General features: G+C 42.5%; 1 protein-coding gene across 1 annotated transcript; it reads left to right on the forward strand.

Moving 5' to 3' along the window:
- The first annotated feature begins 230 nt into the window (after window positions 1-230).
- On the forward strand, window positions 231-10,355 carry tnip2 (TNFAIP3 interacting protein 2). Its single transcript, XM_084318144.1, has 6 exons — window positions 231-716; window positions 1,554-1,829; window positions 6,179-6,268; window positions 6,375-6,671; window positions 7,046-7,162; window positions 8,477-10,355. Exons 1-6 carry the CDS (start codon window positions 387-389, stop codon window positions 8,777-8,779), a joined length of 1,413 nt encoding a protein of 470 aa, XP_084174270.1. The 5' UTR covers window positions 231-386; the 3' UTR covers window positions 8,780-10,355.
- Window positions 10,356-22,035: the final 11,680 nt, after the last annotated feature.

A 22,035-nucleotide genomic window follows, 5' to 3' on the forward strand; every position in this document is an offset into this window, starting at 1 on the left:
CACATTAACGCTCTATATAAATGTGTGCTTTTCTGCCAGCATATGGTTGGGTTGTGCTGCTAATATAACCTGTTTTGTCCGCATGTCTCTGATGTGCGAATCGGCCGGAGCACGTTCAGTTATTATGAAGTCAAAAAAAAAAGTCCACGGGAGTTCCCCCAAGGAAATCCCCAGCGTTAGTATATGAATATTGTCGACACAAGTTGACCTCAGTCCATTTTTGAAGACATAACGCTAGTAGGCTACTTGTTATTGCTTCCCTTTCTAGGTTTGTCTAAGCGAATAGAACTTCAAATGCTGGACTATTATTATTAAGGACTGGGCTTCTGTCACCATCTCTCCGAAGAAGAAGTGTCATTCTGGGGACTAACGTTACACAGCCTGCGATGGAGGACAGTATACATCTGGATACCGAGGATAATCTGTTGAAAGATAAACGGAGTTATAACATCTTGACCACCCTATATCACGAAGCACGGCAAGAGATTGAAACTTTGTACAAACAGATATGCAAGAAGGACAGTTTAATTGCGGATTTTAAAGCGAGGTTGAGCAAATACGAGAGGATCTGTATCAATGTTGAGGACAACGAGTCTGTGGTCATTGGGCCGTCCAAGTCGTTGCTTGAAAGCTTGTGTAAAGAAATCTGTAAACTGAAACAAAAGAGGAACGAGGCCGAGGTGAAAGCATCCCGTCAGGCAGAGATAAGTCAACAAGTGAGTACAAATGAATGTCCTGTATGCCTGAAGGTAGCCGCCTTCCATTTTGTGTGCATTGGGCAAGATCCTGTGTGTGCCTACTATGATCTCGTGGTTAACTTAATGTGGATGTTATCTAAACATTTCAGTTATATGTTCTTGAATTGTATGTGACATATTTTGTGACAATAGGCAAACATCTAGACACAAAACAGATCCAACTGTAAATGCTATTTATGACTGCCCAGTGTGTGTGGACCCACAGTAGCTTGCAGTACATTGACACAATGTCCCTGTTTATGTACAGGAGTACATCATATAAAGGACCACTGCATTGACACACAACACTGGATAATTAACACAAAATGTGTGAATGAGAGGAAAGGCAACTTTTCAAAGAAATGGGGACTTTTGGTACATAACTTGTGCCCTTCATGTGAAGTCAGAATTGTAGGCTACATGATCAACATTATTAGTTTAATAAACACTATACAATAAACACAATAAATACTATTAACAAGTTCTGCAGAAGGTAACCCATTTTCTTCCATCTCAAGATGCTACAGGGGTTCTATGCTCTTTAAGACAGTGGCAATTTTTTTGTATACAAGCCTACTACTAGCCTACTACTACAATTACAATAGTAATAATAATACTATATTTTTGATAACACCAACAACTACTACTACTACTACTACTACTACTACTACTACTACTACTACTACTACTACTACTACTACTACTAATAATAATAATAATAATAATAATAATAATAAGGTTGATAATGAAGTTGGTTACCAAATAATCAAAGCATAATGTGACACAAGCTGAACGTGAATCTTTTGCCTCTTCCAGGAGATCCAGAGGTTGTGTGTGCAGCTCAGGGAGAAGGAAAGAGATCTGGAGAGAGTCCGGTGTCAGCCGGACCATGAGAAGGACCTGGAGATCCAGAGGCTGCGAGCCGCCCTGCAAGAGAAGGACAGAGCCCAGGCCACCAGGGCGGTGCTCTGCAGCTCCCTGGCCGAGGAGGCTGACCAGCTGCGGGCACAACTGGGCGCCACGGTTAAAGTGTGCCAAGAGCTGCTGGCCAGACTGGAGAAGGAGAAGAAGGGTGGAGGAGGAGTGGAGGAGGTGTGTAATGACAGTAATAATGGAAGGAGAAGAAGGGTGGAGGAGTGGAGGAGGTGTGTAATGACAGTAATAATGGAAGGAGAAGAAGGGTGGAGGAGGTGTGTAATGACAGTAATAATGGAAGGAGAAGAAGGGTGGAGGAGGTGTGTAATGACAGTAATAATGGAAGGAGAAGAAGGGTGGAGGAGTGGAGGAGGTGTGTAATGACAGTAATAATGGAAGGAGAAGAAGGGTGGAGGAGTGGAGGAGGTGTGTAATGACAGTAATAATGGAAGGAGAAGAAGGGTGGAGAAGGTGTGTAATGACAGTAATAATGGAAGGAGAAGAAGGGTGGAGGAGTGGAGGAGGTGTGTAATGACAGTAATAATGGAAGGAGAAGAAGGGTGGAGGAGTGGAGGAGGTGTGTAATGACAGTAATAATGGAAGGAGAAGAAGGGTGGAGGAGGTGTGTAATGACAGTAATAATGGAAGGAGAAGAAGGGTGGAGGAGTGGAGGAGGTGTGTAATGACAGTAATAATGGAAGGAGAAGAAGGGTGGAGGAGTGGAGGAGGTGTGTAATGACAGTAATAATGGAAGGAGAAGAAGGGTGGAGGAGTGGAGGAGGTGTGTAATGACAGTAATAATGGAAGGAGAAGAAGGGTGGAGGAGTGGAGGAGGTGTGTAATGACAGTAATAATGGAAGGAGAAGAAGGGTGGAGGAGGTGTGTAATGACAGTAATAATGGAAGGAGAAGAAGGGTGGAGGAGGTGTGTAATGACAGTAATAATGGAAGGAGAAGAAGGGTGGAGGAGGTGTGTAATGACAGTAATAATGGGGATCATCCCTATGTTCCCCGGGTCCTATGTTCCCCGGGTTCTATGTTCCCCGCTTTGATTGATTAATAGATTGAACATTTTATCCATTTTTATTATTTTATTAATTATTAATGTCCGCCTTGTTTCGAACGGTTAAGCTTAGGCCCTCTTTCGAACTGGTTAAGGTTAGAGTTTGGAATCAGGGCTGGTGGTCTAAAATGTTCAATCAATCAATCAATCAATCAAAGCGGGGAACATAGAACCCGGGGAACATAGGACCCGGGGAACATAGACATGCTCCCTAATAATGGAAGGAGAAGAAGGGTGGAGGAGTGGAGGAGGTGTGTAATGACAGTAATAATTAGTAATAATAACAATGTGTTTGTATGTGCTTTGATATAGGGCTGGGCAATATTGAAGAAATTAGTATCACAATAATCATGAGGTCCCCCCCCCCCATATTAGTATGTTATATAATTTATATTTACATCTTTGTCATTTAGCTGACGCTTTTATCCAAAGCGACTTACAAGTTATATAATTCTATATAATATAATTCTTTCTGATATTATTTCAGATATTGTCAGGTGTGTTTTTAGTCGATGGCGGAAAATTGGCCAGGTTTCAGCTGTCCTGACTAGGGTTGGGCATCGTTTGGATTTGAACGATTCCGGTTCCGATTCTCCATTTCGATTCCTGTTCTAAACGATTCTCGATTCCGATTCTTTGAGGTACAGGTCACAGCTTATTTCGCAGGAGATTTTTTTTTTTTTTTTTAATCTTTCCCCCCCCCCCATACTATTCACATGATACAGTTTAATTTGGTTGCTGTACTGTAACTAGGGTATTAATTAACAAAGTAAAAAAATAAAAACGTGCAGAACCGGAAGTTAGGAACCGGTTCCTATTAGAACCGGTTCTCAGTGCCCAACCCTACTGGTGGGGAGTTTGTTCCACCATTGTGGAGCGAGGACTAAGAAGAATAGCCTGCTTCGTTTTGATGAACCCCCTCCTCCCCAGAAGCTCGGATTGGAGTGGGTCTGAGGCAGCCAGAAGATGCAGCGTGTAGGAGTCTTGAGGGTGTGTAGTTACTAGTTAGAGACCATTGACCGGAGATAGGAGGTATGCCCAGGTCAAGGAACTTGAAGCGGATGCGTGAGGCAATGGGAAGCCTGACTTTGGTAGATTGGAGATCAGGCAGGAGCCCGCTGCATTTTGTATGAGTTGGAAGTGGTTTGGTGGCAGGAGCCGGTAAAACCAGCTAGCAGTGCATTGCAGTAATTAAGGCGAGACAGGAAGGGGCGGATCCTTCTGACATTGCTCAGGAGGAATCTGCAGGTTCTGGTTGTTGAGGCGATGTGAGCAGAGAATTTCAGCCGGTCGTCAAGGACCACACCTACAGCAGGTTCTTGGCATGTTGGGGACTGAGCCATGTCTGGTCGGTCAGCGGGGAGGATTCGACCGGCAGGTGAAGTAAAACTCTGTTTTGCTCATGTTCAGTTTGAGGTGATTGGTCGTCATCCAGGGGGAAATATTCGACAGGCAGGCTGAGATTTGCTCAGAGACTTGGGTATATCTGAGGGAGGGAAGGAGAGGAAGAGTTGAGTGTCATCGGCATAGCAGTGATATTGGAAGGCATGAGACGTGATAATGTTACCCAGAGAGATGAGGAGGGGTCCAAGGAACAAAACTTTAGATAATTGTCATTATGTCCTTATCTTAGATCTCAGATACTTTTTTATTGTCCCAGCTTTTTCAAATGTACATACGATATGCTTGTTTTTCCCGGCTCCTCAACCGTAGTAGATATGTAAATACTTGATTTAGACCACCACATTTTGTACCAAGATATCCTCATTTCCTCACCATTGAAAGACTATAACATGTTGACTAGTTCTTGCTCAGCCCGACTCTGTAAATGTAGTTTTTCTTCTCTGTTTCTCGTTGGACTTGTTATGTTGAGAGCTGCTCTGGAATTTGGCTTCCGGAATGTCCCTGTGTTGTTCATAATAACATAACACACACACAGGACATTAACACAATAGCTGCCACGCAATATACGCATCATTAGCAGCTGACGCCATCACTGTAAACGGTGGGAGTCGCTCACCTTGTTTGCAGGGCTATAACTATTTAAATATTATAGCATATGCAATACTATGGCCCATTTGACATCGGGTATCTATCGTTCAAGATGTGGGAAAGTAATATTTTTTCCATTCATACATTGTCGTTTTATACCGTGGTGAATATAAGTATAGTTTTAGAGTGGTCTAGGATAATTCCTAGAACGCTAGTAATAGGCAGCGATGCATATTATACTTAATCCATTGGCATTTTGTCCCTATACACACTACAATAAAAAATTCAAATGCATATGATCAGTATATATTATGTTCCATCATGCATGCAGGAAATGGGGGGGGGGGTCATTTATGATTAATTGATTGTCAATAACGGCATTCGTTAGTACAACAGCATACGTTGATCAGATCGATTGCAGTGATAGCAATGGACAATCAAGCTGAAATTAACGTTAGATTGCTCTTACCTCTCGCCGATGAGACTGCAGAAAGAATATTCTAATTATTTAATTGCCATCTGCTAGATCGTATTTCCGTTTGGCCGACGCCATAAGCTCCAAAAGCATAATGATTCTTGCGTCTCGAAGGCGATTCAATGCACTCGAGTCTGTATCTGGATCCACGTTACAAAGAAAACTCCGCCCGGACGACATTCACTGACGCACAGAGCCAAGCTTCCTGCAGAAAGTAAGTGCAAGATCGGCCGAATACCACCAGGCGGCGGTATCGGGCCGTTGCGATCTCAGACAGAGTGCCAGATTCTCCCACAGCCTTGCTGGATGAATTATGAATGGAAATAGCGAATAAAAGAAAAACGGATCCAATAACGAGTTTACTCATTGTTTGGTGTCCAACGATTGGCGGGCTATAACGAGTTAATTCGTTTTTGGTGCAGAAACGGTTAATACATCCATTTGTGTTGTGGGTACTTAAAAAATGCACATATACAGGTGTATTTAATATATATAGATGATTACACAAGGGACTCAGTTATTTTTACTTTGTATTTTTTAATTCTGTCTTGTATTTTAAGCGTCAAGAATAGTTGAGTATGTTTGGCACTGCTGTGTGTATGTGCATGTTGTGTTGCATTTCTACGTGTATGTATTTTGAAATCTTGCACTGTTTGTATTTCATGCTTTCATACAGATGGAAATTAGCTTCTGCTAAATCTGGTGCAAACATGTTTTCACGTGACAATGATTAATGTAAATGCACATTGTCTATAAAAAATTAAATAATAATAATAATATGAGCCAAATAAATTTCCATTTTGGTTTCAGGTCTTTGGAGGAGTACTTGTTTCTTTCTTCTCTGTTTCTCGTTGGACTTGTTATGTTGAAAGCTGCTCTGGGATTTGGCCTCCGGAATGTCCCTGTGTTGTTCATAATATGAGTCAAATACATTTCCGTTTTGGTTTGGAGGAGTTACACCTCATTTACACCTCTCTGTTTCCCTATTTTCCTCTAGAAGCCAGAGTCTTCTAACAAGATGGCCCTTAACGCCCCGGTCTCACAACTCCAGGAAGACAATCGACAGCTAAAGCAGCGAGTGGCATATGTAAGAAACAAAGCTTGGTTACGTTAAGACAACAAAGCAAAGGACATACACAGCAGGTTCAGAATGGAGTCTAAACCACCCCCTCTCCTCTACGCCTTCTTTTCAGGTGGAAGCTTTGAACGCTAAATGGCAGAAGTACGATTCGAGTCGAGAAGAGTACGTTCGAGGCTTGTGTCACAGGCTGAGAGAGCCCAGTGCCCATGAAGTCTCTAGCACTAATCCCGGTGGAACGGGGCCTGGTGGAATGGCGCCAGGCTCTGCCAGCGGTGGATTGCTTCATCGGGAGATCGCCAGGCTCAACGGCTTACTGGATGAGAAGATGAGCGAGGGCGGGAGGTTGGGGAGAGAGCTGGAACTGACACGCACACGAAACCAGGAGCGTATCCAGACACTGGAACAGCAGGTCAGACTGCCATTTAAATCTACATTCTTGAACGGTCATGGATGCATTCTGGTGAAAATGTATGTTAACCCTTTCACTACCAAATAGTTAACCCTTTCATTGCGACACTACAGAAGGTTAACCCTTTCACTGCCACGCGACAAAGGGTTAACCCTTTCACTGCGACAATACAGAAGATTTCACTGCGACGTGACAATTGGTTAACCCTTTCACAACCACACTACAGAAGGTTAACCATCTGTAGTGTGGTAGTGAAAGGGTTAACCTTCTGTAGTGGTAGTGAAAGGGTTAAAAAATATATATAAATAGATAACTTGAAGAGACCGTAAGTGAAATAAATGAATGACGTGCCTCTCTCTTTCTCCCTCCTCCAGGTCCTCATCTACACCGAGGACTTTGAGTCTGAGCGTGCCGACAGAGAGAGAGCACAGGGGCGGATCCAGGACCTGAAGGACCAGCTGTCTCGGTTGCAACAGCAGCTGCACACACAGGTGAGGAGGACATTATATACTGTATAATAATAATAATAATAATAATAATAATAATAATAATATTATTACCTTTCTTTCATACAGGGGATTGCACCTCAAAGTGCTTTACATCAGTAAGAAATAAGACATAAAATCAGTGTAAAACAAGCAGCAAGAGCAAAGCATAAAGTGATTAAAATAATGCAGATATATCAATCAAATCATATCAGAACCTCACGTTTTCCAATAGGCTTCTTGAATTTCTGTAATCTGTTACAAAACATGATAAAGGTCATAGTATGCACCCAGCGGATAGTGGGGCGTAGAAATAAAAGTTAAAATAATAGCAAGGGTAAAATGAGCAGACATAATATCACAGTTTTTCACATTAGGATCTAACGTCCCAACAGGCCACCTTGTTTATGCTTTGATTCAGTTTTAGTAGAATAGAAAAAACATGAATGATGAAATGAGCACATAAAGTGCAGACATACTATAAAATAAAATAAAATTTACAGTGCAATAAAATAGTTCTGGATTCCAGTACCCAGCGTTGGATCAATAAACGTGATCGATATTTGGAATGGCGATCAGAGTATTTTTCACCTATATCTTAGCGTGTCCCATATGTGTGTGTGAGTGTGTGTTTGCTGATCAGGAAATAAGATAATCGATTTTTCAGCCTGCTTCTCTAGCGTGCATAAGTACATATACTATCGATAATCTAGCATTTATTTGAAAACGATTCATAAATAGGCCGAAAAATGACAACGTGTTTTGTGTATTCCACTAAAGCGCGATTCCTGCAGAATCACTTTTTTTTTCTGGAAGTAAAAAAAAAAATAGCGTTTTTCAAAATGGTATAAAACGGAAATGTACCGATAAAAAAAAAAAAAAAATCCGTTTCGACAATGTTGACTGCAAACAAGTCATTGATAAGCGACGGGCATATTAGACACATAGCCATAATTTAAGATATAGTTTATGAGTTCGCAAATGTGCTCGCCCTCCCATTACAGCGTTGGCACTCAACAAGAAACAATTCGCAATTAATCGTAAAATAATTACGTATAATTTAATTTCAACCAAAAATGCTTAAACAATAATGTTAGTGATAGAAGGGAACTCATTTTGTGCAAAAATGGAAAGCTTGCCAATGTTCATGAGGCAGAATTGTTACAATAGCCGATAATAAATGTTCCCAATGATAAATCCCTGTACGGGTGGACCGCGCGGGAAACTAAAGTGACGTCAGACTACACCTCCGTAGAACCGCTATAGTAGATGAGATGATGAGACGTTATTCTCATCATTGTCTTCCATTGTCTTCCTCAGGGAGCCAGCAGAGAGAGCAGAGACGCGGTGGCCCCGGTGTGTCGGGTGCACATCGGACACAGGATCTCCCCACGACGACGACCCCTGGACTCAGCGGAGCAGACGCAAAGGACCGGCGCAGGGCCACCGGCGAGACAGAGCGGTCGTTTGGGGGCACCTAGTGAGTACCCCGCGGTGCCCAGCCCCGTTTGGACCCAGTGCCAGGGCTTATCAGAACTACAGTGTCCGCGGTGCCTCACCACGTTCGACGACGGGGACGCGGCGGAGTATCTGAATCACTGTGAGGAGTGCGCCAAGTTATGAGAGGTGCAACACCCCCCCCGCCCCCCCCCCCTCTTCCTCTTCCTCCCTGCCGGGATAAACCAGTTATCACTTACTGACAATCACTGAGCACCGAAGGAAAGCACTACATGTCAGAGAATGGGCTTAGGTGACCTTTTCAGTTTCAAAAAGGACTACTAGACTGTAGTTGAAAAGCGTGAAATTCATTATCTGTTCTTCTAGATAATGAAACGTTGTTGGACATCCAAGAGCTTCCCTGTCACGACAGGAGAAATGGATTTTGACACGGTGGTGTTTGTTTTTAGAGTCAAGTGTCGAACCGAGGTGTGATGCTCGTGATTAAGGCTGGGACGATATGCCATTTGGAAGAATCGATAAATCGGGACAAAATTATCTATAAATATTGATATTTTTATTAGGAATTTTTTTAATGATATATATATTTTTATTATTATTATTATTATTTAAACAACAAATTTATGTTTATTTTGCAGCAATTCTTTGTCGTTGCCGCCATCTTTAGTGTTATAGATTTCCCCATTCAAAACTACCACAGTGATCCTTCTCATTTTATAGTCGGTGGTCTCTGGATGTGATGGAGGAGTGCACTGCATATTGAATGCACATTGCAGAGTTGCAATTCAACTGAATTTACATGAAATGGGGATGTTTTAACTAAAACATGCCATGAGACCTAGTATTTTAGTATAGTATAAAGTATATAAAAAAAAATTCACGCAGTTATCGATAATTATCGATAAATCGATAAGTGGTCTCAGCCTTACTCGTGATGCTGCCTGAGTGAGTTTTAGTCGTGGCAAAGCAGGGAGTTTAGTATTGAGATGGCCTGGCGGAATGCCAATGCAATATGAATGTCATATACCTCAGCTCCGCATCAAATTATAAACCTGTTGCACTTTCTTCACATGTTTGCCAAAAGAACCCAACGAATTGTAGGATTACTTTACAGATTTGTAATAATGCATAAGCTTCTCGTCATGTTGTAGATATCTAGATAATAATGTGGTGCTGTTTAATTGCTTATTTTGGATTGATCTTTACATATTGTTTGTCTGTAAATTATAGATTCATAGTAAAACATACTTAAAATATATCACAGTATTATATATCTTGATATTTATTTCCCAATCTATCCTATAAATACTTTACAGTGCACTGAGTGCAGTCGTCAAAAATCCATCGTTTGGCCCCCATGAGATCTTTTCTGCTACCAGACAAAACAGGACACCTCCATTCCTCCTGGTACGAATTGTATGAATTGAAAATGGGGGACCCTGATGTAAACAAAACGAAAGTCTTTCTCTGGTCTGCATCCCCTTAACAATTGTGTGTATTGAGCCGTACTGTATTGTACCCATTCTGCAACTGTTAATAAAGTTTTCAATCAATCAAACGGCAAGCTGTGGGGGAACAAGAAGTGTGAAAAAGGGAATTACATTTAGGTCCAACATTTGTAGAGACTGCATTGAGAAGTGAAAGAAATGGCCTTTTTGGAAATTTGGCACTGATCGCGAATGGCCCCTGAAAGTTGGTAAAGGATTATTTTTGTAATAAAAATACTTATTGTTTATCCAGACTCTGTATGATATGGTGATTTGTGAACATTGTAATATTAGAAAGGTTATTTTCTGGGTTGGATTTATTTTGTTTCTTAGAATTGGAAGAAACCTTAAGCTCCTAAACCTTAAGCTTAGCCTTCGATCATAGGACATATACAGAACAAAACACTGAAATGTTTGTTATACTGTGTGTGTGTGTGTGTGTGTGTGTGTGTGTGTGTGTGTGCATGCGTCCGTGTCACGTGTGCATGTACACAGTGGAAAACCCCTTCCCAGCATGGCCTGAATGGGCACGCTGTGCTGCGCTGTGACTGCCAGATTCCCAGCTGTTGTGTGACTGAAGCGAGGGCTACAAGAGGAGACACAAGCTCTAGTTACAGCCAGACCACAACAACTGTTTTTGGACCAGCTAGCTACAGACAGAAGTATTTCATTCCATCACTCGCCATATCGGTCTAGGAGTGTAAACCAGACAACAGGTCCTGGATCAGTTGTCATGGGTCTGGTGTGTACGCACACAGAGAGCTGGGCATCCCCCTTTTTTTATTTTTTTTTAAAGGAAGTAGGCAGTTGTATGGAGTTGTAAATGAAACCCCCAAACAAGTCACATGTTGGTTGGTATGTGTGTGCATGTATACACACCCACAGCTTTTGTATTTTGGATCTCTGTTTTTGTTTTTGACTTCTTCATTTCAAATGTTAATGTTTCCTACAGTCATTCTCCTAACAAATTAGAGTGCCTTAACAAACTGGTCCCTGGTCTGTTAAAGGAACACGCCAACCTTTTGGGAAATTAGCTTATTTTCCATCTACCCTGGAGTTAGACAAGCAGATACATACCCTTCTCTTCTCTGTGCATGCATTAGGCTTAGGGAACAGCCGCACCGTTAGCCTAGCTTAGCGTCATTCACTGGAAGTAGGTGTGCCAGTGTAGCCTAGTTCCCAACAGTCACGAAATACACTCCAAATACAACTCCAAAACGTTCCTGTAAACATGTTGTGACCTGTGTATTTACCACGTGGAGAAAAAAATTATAATTAGACATTTTCATTTTCTAAGCAGATATATACTCAAGACTATTTTCTGCCGAACCACTGCTGCCTGGGCGCAGTGATTTTGTCACCTCAAAAGCCCACTTTTTCCAAAAAGTGCCAATTTACAATTTCTCAACAGTGTCAAGTAGCCAAGAGCAGTAGTCAAGAGGTTTCAGGTCTGGAAATGACATAGAACACCACATGCTAGCTTACTCATCCACAACCCGGGGAAGATATCTGCTGCCAACTCACTTCTTCCCAGTACTCTGGTTCATTTACATAGAAGACGTATCAGTGTGGCTCAAGGGTCATGTGTTCGGTGGCCAAGCACATTAATAAATAAATAAATGACATGGTCCAGTTGTGGCTCTAAAAGGCAATGACGGTACTCTTGTGTATTGCACAAGCACTGATGCGTTCACACAGGCAAATACACACATACAGACATGCACACACACACACACACACACACACACACACACCCTTAAGGGCAGCCAGGGAGTCTCCCACACATCTATACCGGCATGGTCTATATTATGTGAGCGCACACAAATACCACAGCCTACTTAGTACTTACCCATCATCACAGATAGGAAACAAAATTTGATCACACATCCCCAACTTGGCTTTACAGCCCTTTTCTCACAAACAAAACGCTTGAATTATTAAAGAGTTTGAAAATAAATCAAGTAAGTAAGTAAAGTTTATTTATATAGCACTTTTCACAGAGACAGCTCACAAAGTGCTTTACATACAGCAGAAATAAAATTAAATTAAAATAAAAGGCAAGAAACCATTCAAGAGATACGATAGAACAAAACACAATGCATCACAGAGAAACAAAAAACAAAAGACATATTCTATACCTGAAGGAGAAGCTCAAACATTACCCAAAGGCCTGTTTAAACAGTAATGTTTTTAGCAGATTTTTAAAAATGTCAACAGACGATACAGCTCTTAGGCCACGAGGAAGGGCATTCCAGAGTCTAGGCGCTACAGACCGGTGACAGTGGTAGACCGGTTCCTGGCAACAACAACGTGTCTTTTTAAAAGACTTGCGGTGTGGGTCGTCGTACACTTTTAACAGATTGGGAAAGATGCCTGACACTCCAAAGTAGATACAGAATGGCTAGATTTGGCCTTTAATCTCGCGTGTATCCGAAAAAGAATGGGAATTTCCCGCCCATCACGAGGGAATTCCCAAAAACGCAGACACTCTCTGTGTTCACTTGAAAGCGGAGTGCAGACACTTCGAGAACAGATCATTTTAAGTTGATGTATGTGAGGTGAGAGAGTTGGTATTATAGCTGACAGCTTTTGTTACTATTTTTTATTTTTTTATAAGGAAGTCCCAGTCACTGGCGGTCACTAAACGCCACTGTGGATCATTATAGCTAAGCTGTGGGGTTCCCCTCTAATGGAAGTGTATGTGTTCCTAAAACACCTCCAGGCAGTTGACAATGAAAAGATCTCCCTACCGATGATTACAAGGGCAGCTCCAGATCCCTTCTAATAAGCCCATTGGTGCTTCACCCCCTGTCATTGTCGGAGCCCCGCCCTGCGTACAGAAGATTCCATGGCACCATGGTGTTTTCCTGCCTCGACCCAGACTGGCTTCACACACCAAAGGTCAATCATGAGTCTTGGATGTCCTTATTTGACCCCTCCAACAAAGATCAAATCATGGAAAGAGTTTGAATTGAACGCAGTGCAACGTACTACTACTTCGGAGAACAGAAGTATAAATTAAGAATATACTGTGTCTCCACATAGAGAGGAAAACACAGAAATGTGTGACATTATTAAACAAGACATTAGAGTGTGTGCTTGCTTGGTCTTATGGAACGTGTCTACATTTGCTGTCTATTAGGGCTGACCTCGAATAGTCGACTAATCGATCGTAAGGAGCCGTAGTCTACTGCCAGCCTCTTAGTCTAATGCAAAAAAAATAAATAAAAGATTATATACCGTAATTCCTCTAATAGTAACCTGTATTCTATTAAAATCCGGGTCTCTATTAATATCCGGGTGCGCTGTTGAGCTAAGCAATTATAAGCCGGCCTCCTAATACAAACCGGGTTACTAATATACGCGTGAGCGAACCTCTCCTTACTTCCGTATGGAACACGGGTCGCACGCAGCACGTAACACAACAACAACAGAGCTGAAAGCAGCTGACGGTAAAAGAGCACGTTGCCACCCACAGCACCCGGAGCTGCTAACTGGCTAACGCTATGAGAGCCAACGTTGCCACCCACAGCACCCGGAGCTGCTAACTGGCTAACGTTATGAGAGCTAACGTTGCTACCCACAGCACCCGGAGCTGCTAACTGGCTAACGTTATGAGAGCTAACGTTGCTACCCACAGCACCCGGAGCTGCTAACTGGCTAACGTTATGAGAGCTAACGTTGCTACCCACGGGATCATCCCTATGTTCCCCGGGTCCTATGTTCCCCGGGTTCTATGTTCCCCGCTTTGATTGATTAATAGATTGAACATTTTATAAATTTTTATTATTTTATTAATTATTAATGTCCGCCTTGTTTCGAACGGTTAAGCTTAGGCCGTCGTTCGAACTGGTTAAGGTTAGAGTTTGGAATCAGGGCTGGTGGTCTAAAATTTTCAATCTATCAATCAATCAAAGCGGGGAACATAGAACCCGGGGAACATAGGACCCGGGGAACATAGACATGCTCCCCTACCCACAGCACCCGGAGCTGCTAACTGGCTAACATTATGAGAGCTAACGTTGCTAAACAACCCCCTCCAATGTACAGTAAATTACCAAGTATGGTCTTGTCAATAATCCAATGTACAGTGTTGTTTGTACAGTTGTACAGTGTCCCCCACCCACCCCTCCTACCCACCCCCCCCCCCCCCCACCCACCCAACCACCTCCAATGTACAGTCCCCACCCACCCCTCCTACCCAACCCCCCCCCCCCCCACTCCTACCCACCCCCCCCCCCCCCCCCTCAACCACCTCCAATGTACAGTCCCACCCCCACCTACCCAATCCAATGTACAGTTTCTACGCCTAATGTATATACTCTTTTCTTTCTGGACTCTTTTTGTATCACAAATACAGTACTGTAATTGCAAATCTGGTATGTCATAAATGTATAGATGTAGCAGTACTGTCTATCTGTATGTCATGTATGTCATATATGTTACGATGAATTGGAAATGGGGGACCCTGGTGTAAACAAGACGAAAGTCTTTCTCTGGTCTGCATCCCCTTAACAATTGTATGTATTGAGCTGTACTGCACTGTACCCATTCTGCAATCTGTTAATAAAGTTTTCATTCATTCATTCATTCATTCATTCATTCATTCACCTACTGTACCCGGAGCTGCTAACTGGCTAACGTTATGAGAGCTAACGTTGCTACCTACAGTACCCGGAGCTGCTAACTGGCTAACGTTATGAGAGCTAACGTTGCTACCCACAGCACCCGGAGCTGCTAACTGGCTAACGTTATCAGAGCTAACGTTGCTACCTACTGTACCCGGAGCTGCTAAGGTAAAGTTACTTGATTTCACTTTGAAAACGTTGAAATGACCAGTGACCACCTGTAATTGCACTGTTTACTATTTCATACAGTACTTGGTTTCAATAAATTAACCCAGTACATTTTACTGGGTTCAAACTGACACAAAATGTTGATTTATTCATTATGATCTGTTTGAAAATTAGAAATATAGGCCTCTCTCTTATACATGCCTCCTCCTAATACAAGCCTGGTACCTGCTACAGTTGAAACAAATACAAGCCGGGGTTACTATTAGAGGAATTACGGTATACAGGTGCAGCTCAATAAATTAGAATATGGTGGAAAAGTCGATATATTTCGCTGTATTGATGCAGTAATTTGTGCAAAAGGAGCCCCAACCAAGTACTGAGTGAAGATACATGAACATACTTTTCAGAAGGCTGACATTTCTATATAAAAAATATTTATGTCTTATGTAATATTCAAACTTTCTAATGGTGCACATACCAGCGAGGCTAACTGCCTAAGAAAACAGGCACAGAAAGAGGACTTCACACACTAGACATATCAAGAAGTATATCCATCCATCCACAAATTGCATGCTTTCGCAGAGGACAAGAAGCCTTGAGTCGACTTCTTCAGACATTAAGCACCCCCACAGCCCAAATGGAATGACCCCCCCCCCCCCCCTCTTGCATTCGGGGGGGGGGGTAGTTGACTACAGTCGACTATCGGCAAATTTCGGCCAGTCAAAGTCGACTATACAAATCCTTAGTCAAGGACAGGCATACTGTCTATACAACCCCCCCTTGCCTAAATGTGGTAACTCCAGTCTTACATCACTGGTGACCAAGAGGGAGCGCACTGTACTGCAAGACGTTCATAACCGACAAAAACCATGACTCATATCGACTCTGGTCATTCTCACAAACCTAAGACTTTTGTCTTCTTCTGTGTCTTGTGTACATTTCCCACATTTCTTTCATTCACCAAATTTGTAAGATTGGTCATTTTTCATTGCAAAATCCCTTGGTTTGTACAAAAACGGTGGTCGTTTTGGCATGTCATGTGTTATCAAATCAAATCAACACACGTTAATGTCCCCATGGGCCGTACACGTCTTCTTTAAACAAGTCAAGAAGAAACATAACAATAAGTCAAGAACAGAACAAGAACACCATAAGGTCCAACAAATTTAAAATAAATGCAAATAAATGAAAGAATGCAAGCACTCCCAGACATACCCCACGCGAAGGTAAGGAAAAACTCACTAAAACCTAACAATAGGGAAAAATGCTCCACAGGCAGTGTGGAGGAGAGAAACCTTAGAAGGGCCATTCAAGGGGGGATCTCCCTTCTTAGATGTCGGTGAATGAATGAAAACTTTATTTAACAGATTGCAGAATGGGTACAATACAGTACGGCTCAATACACACAATTGTTAAGGGGATGCAGACCAGAGAAAGACGTTTGTCTTGTTTCCATCAGGGTCCCCCATTTTCAATTCATATAGGTGATAGTAGTGTTGCAGACTAACAGTTGGTAACTCATTTCCTTTTGAAGATTATGTTTGAATCCTGTTTAATAAATAAATGGCCTGAAGCTCTGATAAAGGTTCCACATATCTCATGAAGCATATGTAGCCTAATAAGTAAAGCTATGATGACAAAGTATCAATAATTGTGCCACATTAAGCAATTCAAGTACAGTACAGTCCCGTTATATTATTATTGATTCGAACATTTCTTATGAACACTTGATTGAGCTTTGAGTTGAAGTGAAGGCACCCCGATAAGACAGTTTCCCCTCCAACAGTAAGAATGTTTGAGTTGAAGTGAAGGCACCCCAATAAGACAGTTTCCCCTCCAACAGTAAGAATGTTTGAGTTGAAGTGAAGGCACCCCGATAAGACAGTTTCCCCCCCCCAACAGTAAGAATGTTTGAGTTGAAGTGAAGGCACCCCAATAAGACAGTTTCCCCTCCAACAGTAAGAATGTTTGAGTTGAAGTGAAGGCACCCCAATAAGACAGTTTCCCCTCCAACAGTAAGAATGTTTGAGTTGAAGTGAAGGCACCCCAATAAGACAGTTTCCCCTCCAACAGTAAGAATGTTTGAGTTGAAGTGAAGGCACCCCAATAAGACAGTTCCCCCCCCCCCCCAACAGTAAGAATGAAAGTAAAATATGTAAAAGCGTTACGTGCTGGAGGAAGTGTAAGCCTACTGTTGTGAAAATATTACTCAAGAGCAAAACTAACTGCAAATCTAGTGACAGGTCTTGTTATATCAAATACAATGATATATATACTGTAATTTCGAACCCTGGGATACACACAAGCAGGCCTGCAGTCCTGTCTCCCATTCATAATGTCTAACCAGTTGGTACACATTAACAACCATGTGTAGCTTACGTTCCCCATTGGGTCAGTGATGTGTGTGTGTGGGTGGGTGACCTTGAATGACCTGCTGTGTCCATTGCATGATAAATGCATGTTCCAATTTTGATGGAATTATTTAAAATTATTATTGATTAGGATTTCAGCCAAGTGTTCACTGTATTTCAGCAAGTGATCTATTTTAGCATAGTTTCAGATGTGACATCTCCAGTGAGGTTTTAAGGTAAAGGTTAGTGTTTATATACAAAATGTGGATAATTTAATCAGAGGATTATATAAACCATCAAATGTTCCACTGAACTTTGCCCCCTTGAATATTCAAAGCGTTTAAGGTGGTTGCTCAGTCATGAAGTGCAACGTTTTGCAAAGATGTCACGTTAAGAAAGGGAGATCAAAAGAGATGGGCCCCCCAAAACCTACCTACCGGTCTCCATGGCAACACAAGTCAGGCGTTGGGCCTATGTAGAACATGTGGTTTGACAAACCCCCCCAAAATACCCACACATCAAGTAAAACCTAAAAGTCCAGGAAGTACAAAACTACACATTACAACAAAACCGTATCCTGTCAACAGTGATACGACTAAAGTTTGCACAGTAAAAGTAACAGTATGTTCTCAACACATCTAACGAACACGACCACATCTCGTCACAGCGGTGTAACAGATTAGTGGATATGTGGCAACTCATCTGCATCATGATAAGATTCACATACTTCACCCTCTGGGGGGAATGCACATTTCACAACCTTCGCATAACATTTCTTTTTTCCCCTTGGAGTTTCACGTGTATACATGAGACAGAGCTACCAGTAAGGGCCTCTAGTGGGCAAATTCCTTTTTACACACACAGTGTCATTCTTGTAAGTCCCTTACCTCCCGGTTATACATATTGACAAGTAACCTTACGACCCGCGGGACTCTTACAGTAACCGTACAGAGCGGCCATCTTGGCGGAGTTCCCAGAAGGCACTGTGACTCATCATCCTGCAGCAGTGAACATTACTATAGAATAAGTCACCATCTGTGACGACTTAGGTGCATCATCATGTTTAACAACTGAATCACCTAAACTGGAAGGGATCATCCCCTTACCTACAGTATACTTAGGGCTGGGTACAAAAAAATCGATTTCCCGATTCTGAATCGATCATCATTTGAATGAGCGATTCATAAAATTCCAAGATCGAAAGAAAAAAAAAGTGTATCCTCCAATTTAGTTGTTATGCCCCTTCTGGGTCGTTGCGTTCATTGCCCCACTGTCGGTCTGGGGAGGGTGTAGACCAGGGGTCGGCAATTAAGTTTGGCCTCGGGATAGGCATTTTCCATTGGTTCTCCCAGCCCACAAGACCATTTCTAGCATTTCCATTGGCTATAGTGACAGACATAGATAATAATTGCGGAAATAGAACAAATCTACGAAACCACTTACTGGGACATCACCCAGACGTGACATATGCAAAAGTCAATGGGCCTCATTCAACAATACTCTTATTATTTTTCTTATATTCTTGCTTACCTGTCTGTTAAGAAAAAAGCCACCCCCACAAACATATTGTGTTTCACAGAAACAAAGCTAGACTCATCTGTACAGGATCCAGAGATTGAAATAGAAAACTACTCAATAGTCAGGAGGGATAGGAATCAATATGGAGGTGGCGTCTGTGTGTATATACACAAAGATACCAAATTCATCAACCATACTGACCTTAACCATGACAAAATTGAACAGGTTTGGATTGAAATCCTATTCGATAGGGCAAAACCAGTACTAATAGGCACAATCTATAGACCGCCAGAACAGAGTGGCTTCTATGACACACTTGATGGGTGTTTAGCTGGGGTGGAGGGTGTAGATTTTTTTTTATTGGGGACTGGAACACGGATATGCTGCGTAAAGCAGCACCCGTCTTCAGGGCCTTCAGTAGGTTTTCTGATCTGCACGGTTTCAGCCAGCTAATCACCCAACCCACAAGGGTATGTGACTCAACACAAACCACCATTGACCTCATTTTGACCTCTGACAAGTCATGATTTTCTGTACCCGCAAAAAGCTAAAACAGAAGGCCGGCTGTCACAAAACAGTCACATCTAGAGACCTTAAAACCTACTCTAGAGAGGCCTTTAACCAAGAACTGGAGAGCATGGACTGGTCAGATGAACTCAGTGGTACACAGGTTGAAGAAACATGGCTTGGTTTCAAAACCAAATTCACAACAACACAACATGGCACCCCTAAGAACCACCAGGGTTAAAAATCGCCCTGAGCCATGGATGCACACTAAAATACTGGCCGCTATGAAAACCAGAGACAAAAAATGCTCGGAACTTCATAAAAGTCAGACAAAGCTTTCCAAAAGTTCAAACAGTGAACTCCAAGCCCACCTGGTTGAACTAAAAATTAAAAGAAACAGACTAAGAAATGACGTAAACACCATGATCAAAACCGCAAAAAAAATTTCATCAATGACAAAACTGAGGAAATGACTCAATAATCAACTAGGCTGCAGTAAAAAACTTAAAACCAGATTCTCAAACATAAACATAAAGACGGACAACACGCTCATCACAGACAAGCTGGATTACTTAAACATCTTTTTCACAAACATAGCCACAACACTTGTAAACAAACTACCCTCCCACTCAGGGCATTATGGGGTAGAACACATAGTAGAATACTACAAAAACCTAGGGGCCCGCAAAGACGACTTCAAACTAGAAATGGTAACAACCGATGAGGTACTCAAAAAACTGAGCGCCCTCCAACCTAACAAGGCCACTGGCCATGACAACATCCCCTCCAAATTCCTCAGAGACGCAGCAGCCGCCATCACCCCAGTCATCACACACATAATAAACCTCTCCATAAAACAGGGACACGTCCCCAAGGACTTCAAAATTGCGAGTGACCCCTCTGCACAAAAAGGGCAGCAAATTAGACCCAGGCAACTACCGCCCTGTTTCTATTCTTACCTCCATCTCGAAAGTAATGGAGAAAATAGTCTACGAACAGGTCGAAAAGTACCTGGCGGGAAAAAAAATCGAATCTACGAATTCCAATCTGGCTTCAGAACATCCCACTCCACTGACACATGCCTTCTATATTTGAACGACCACATCAAACAAGAAGTGGACGCGGGCAAATACTGCGGCATGGTCATGCTGGACCTACAAAAGGCCTTCGACACTGTCAATCACTCCATTCTGATTGACAAGCTAAAAGCAATTGGTTTTGATAGTTTATCAGTGAGCTGGATGCAATCCTACCTGGAGGGGAGAGAACAGATGGTGGAGGTAAACGGTACTCTATCCCCCCCCCCTCACAGTGAGCTGTGGTGTTCCACAAGGAAGCATACTAGGACCGCTACTGTTCCTAATTTATGCAAATGACATGTCGTCAGCTTGTGACTGCGACTTGTTCCTGTTTGTGGACGACTCAGCCCTGCTGGTCTCTGACAAGAACAAGTTGCAGGTTGAAAAAACCCTCAGCTCGGAACTAGGCATATGGCTCGCTGATAACAAACTATCATTACACATGGGCAAAACAGAGTCCATTCTATTCGGTTCAAATAACAAACTCAGCAAGACCGATAGCTTCTCAGTTACAGTGGGTGACAATATTGTCACAAGGAAAGATGAAAATTACGGGATCATCCCTATGTTCCCCGGGTCCTATGTTCCCCGCTTGATTGATTAATAGATTGAAAATTTTATAAATTTTTATTATTTTATTAATTATTAATGTCCGCCTTGTTTCGAACTGGTTAAGCTTAGGCCCTCTTTCGAACTGGTTAAGGTTAGAGTTTGGAATCAGGGCTGGTGGTCTAAAATTTTCAATCAATCAATCAATCAAAGCGGGGAACATAGAACCCGGGGAACATAGGACCCGGGGAACATAGACATGCTCCCAAAATTACCTACCTGGGTTCCATCCTAGAGGCAAATCTTTCCTGTGACAAAATGGCATCCAATGTAATAAAAAAAAGTCAACCAACGAACTAGATTCTTGTACCGGATCTCCTCTCTGGTAAACAAGAATACCCTGAAGACTCTGGCAGGAGCACTCATTCAAGGGTACTACGACTATGCTTGCACCTCATGGTACCAAAGCACCTCAAAGGCGCTTAAAACAAGATTACAAACATGAAACATCACAAAACAAACTAGTCAGACTACTACTTGACCTTACCCCTAGAACCCACCTCACCCCTGCACACTTTGACAACCTAGGATGGCTTAGAGTAGACGACAGAGTACAGCAACTTGCAATGGGCCTGGTCTACAAGATACACTATACGACTAAGGTACCCATGTACATGTCAAAATACTTCCCAAAGGTCAGTGAATACCACGACCACAACACCAGAGGAAGCTCAACAAATCATGTTAAACCCAGATTCGGCTCAAACAAGGGACTAAACACGTTTAGCAATTATGCCACATCATGACATCAATGTGGAACGCCCTACCCAAAGCTGTAAAGGAATGTGAATCCCTACCCACATTCAAAACCGCTCTTAAAGAGCACCTACGGGAGGCTGCAATTCGAAACTGGCCACCGTAAATGTCCAAACCCCCCACCCCCACCCCCTCCTAATAGACAGTCTCCTCCCCACCGCATGTATATATTCTCTCCCCGCCGTATATGTATTTCTTTCTCCCACCCACCCCCTCCAAATGTACAGTCTCCTCACCACCGGATGTATATTTCTCTCCCACCCGCCCACCCCCTCCTAATGTACAGTCCCCTCCCCATCATATGTATATACTCTGTCA

This window comes from Notolepis coatsorum (genome assembly GCF_963971535.1).
Source record: "Notolepis coatsorum genome assembly, chromosome: 7".
Taxonomy (NCBI): Eukaryota; Metazoa; Chordata; class Actinopteri; order Aulopiformes; family Paralepididae; genus Notolepis; species Notolepis coatsorum.

What these genes read in the sequence shown, in the direction of transcription:
- tnip2 (XM_084318144.1), top strand. Translation starts at nt 387, where the DNA reads ATGGAGGACAGTATACATCTGGATACCGAGGATAATCTGTTGAAAGAT. An exon ending in AGGCAGAGATAAGTCAACAA is followed by an intron (nt 717 to 1,553) that starts GTGAGTACAAAT and finishes TGCCTCTTCCAG; the next exon opens with GAGATCCAGAGGTTGTGTGT. An exon ending in TAAAGCAGCGAGTGGCATAT is followed by an intron (nt 6,269 to 6,374) that starts GTAAGAAACAAA and finishes CCTTCTTTTCAG; the next exon opens with GTGGAAGCTTTGAACGCTAA.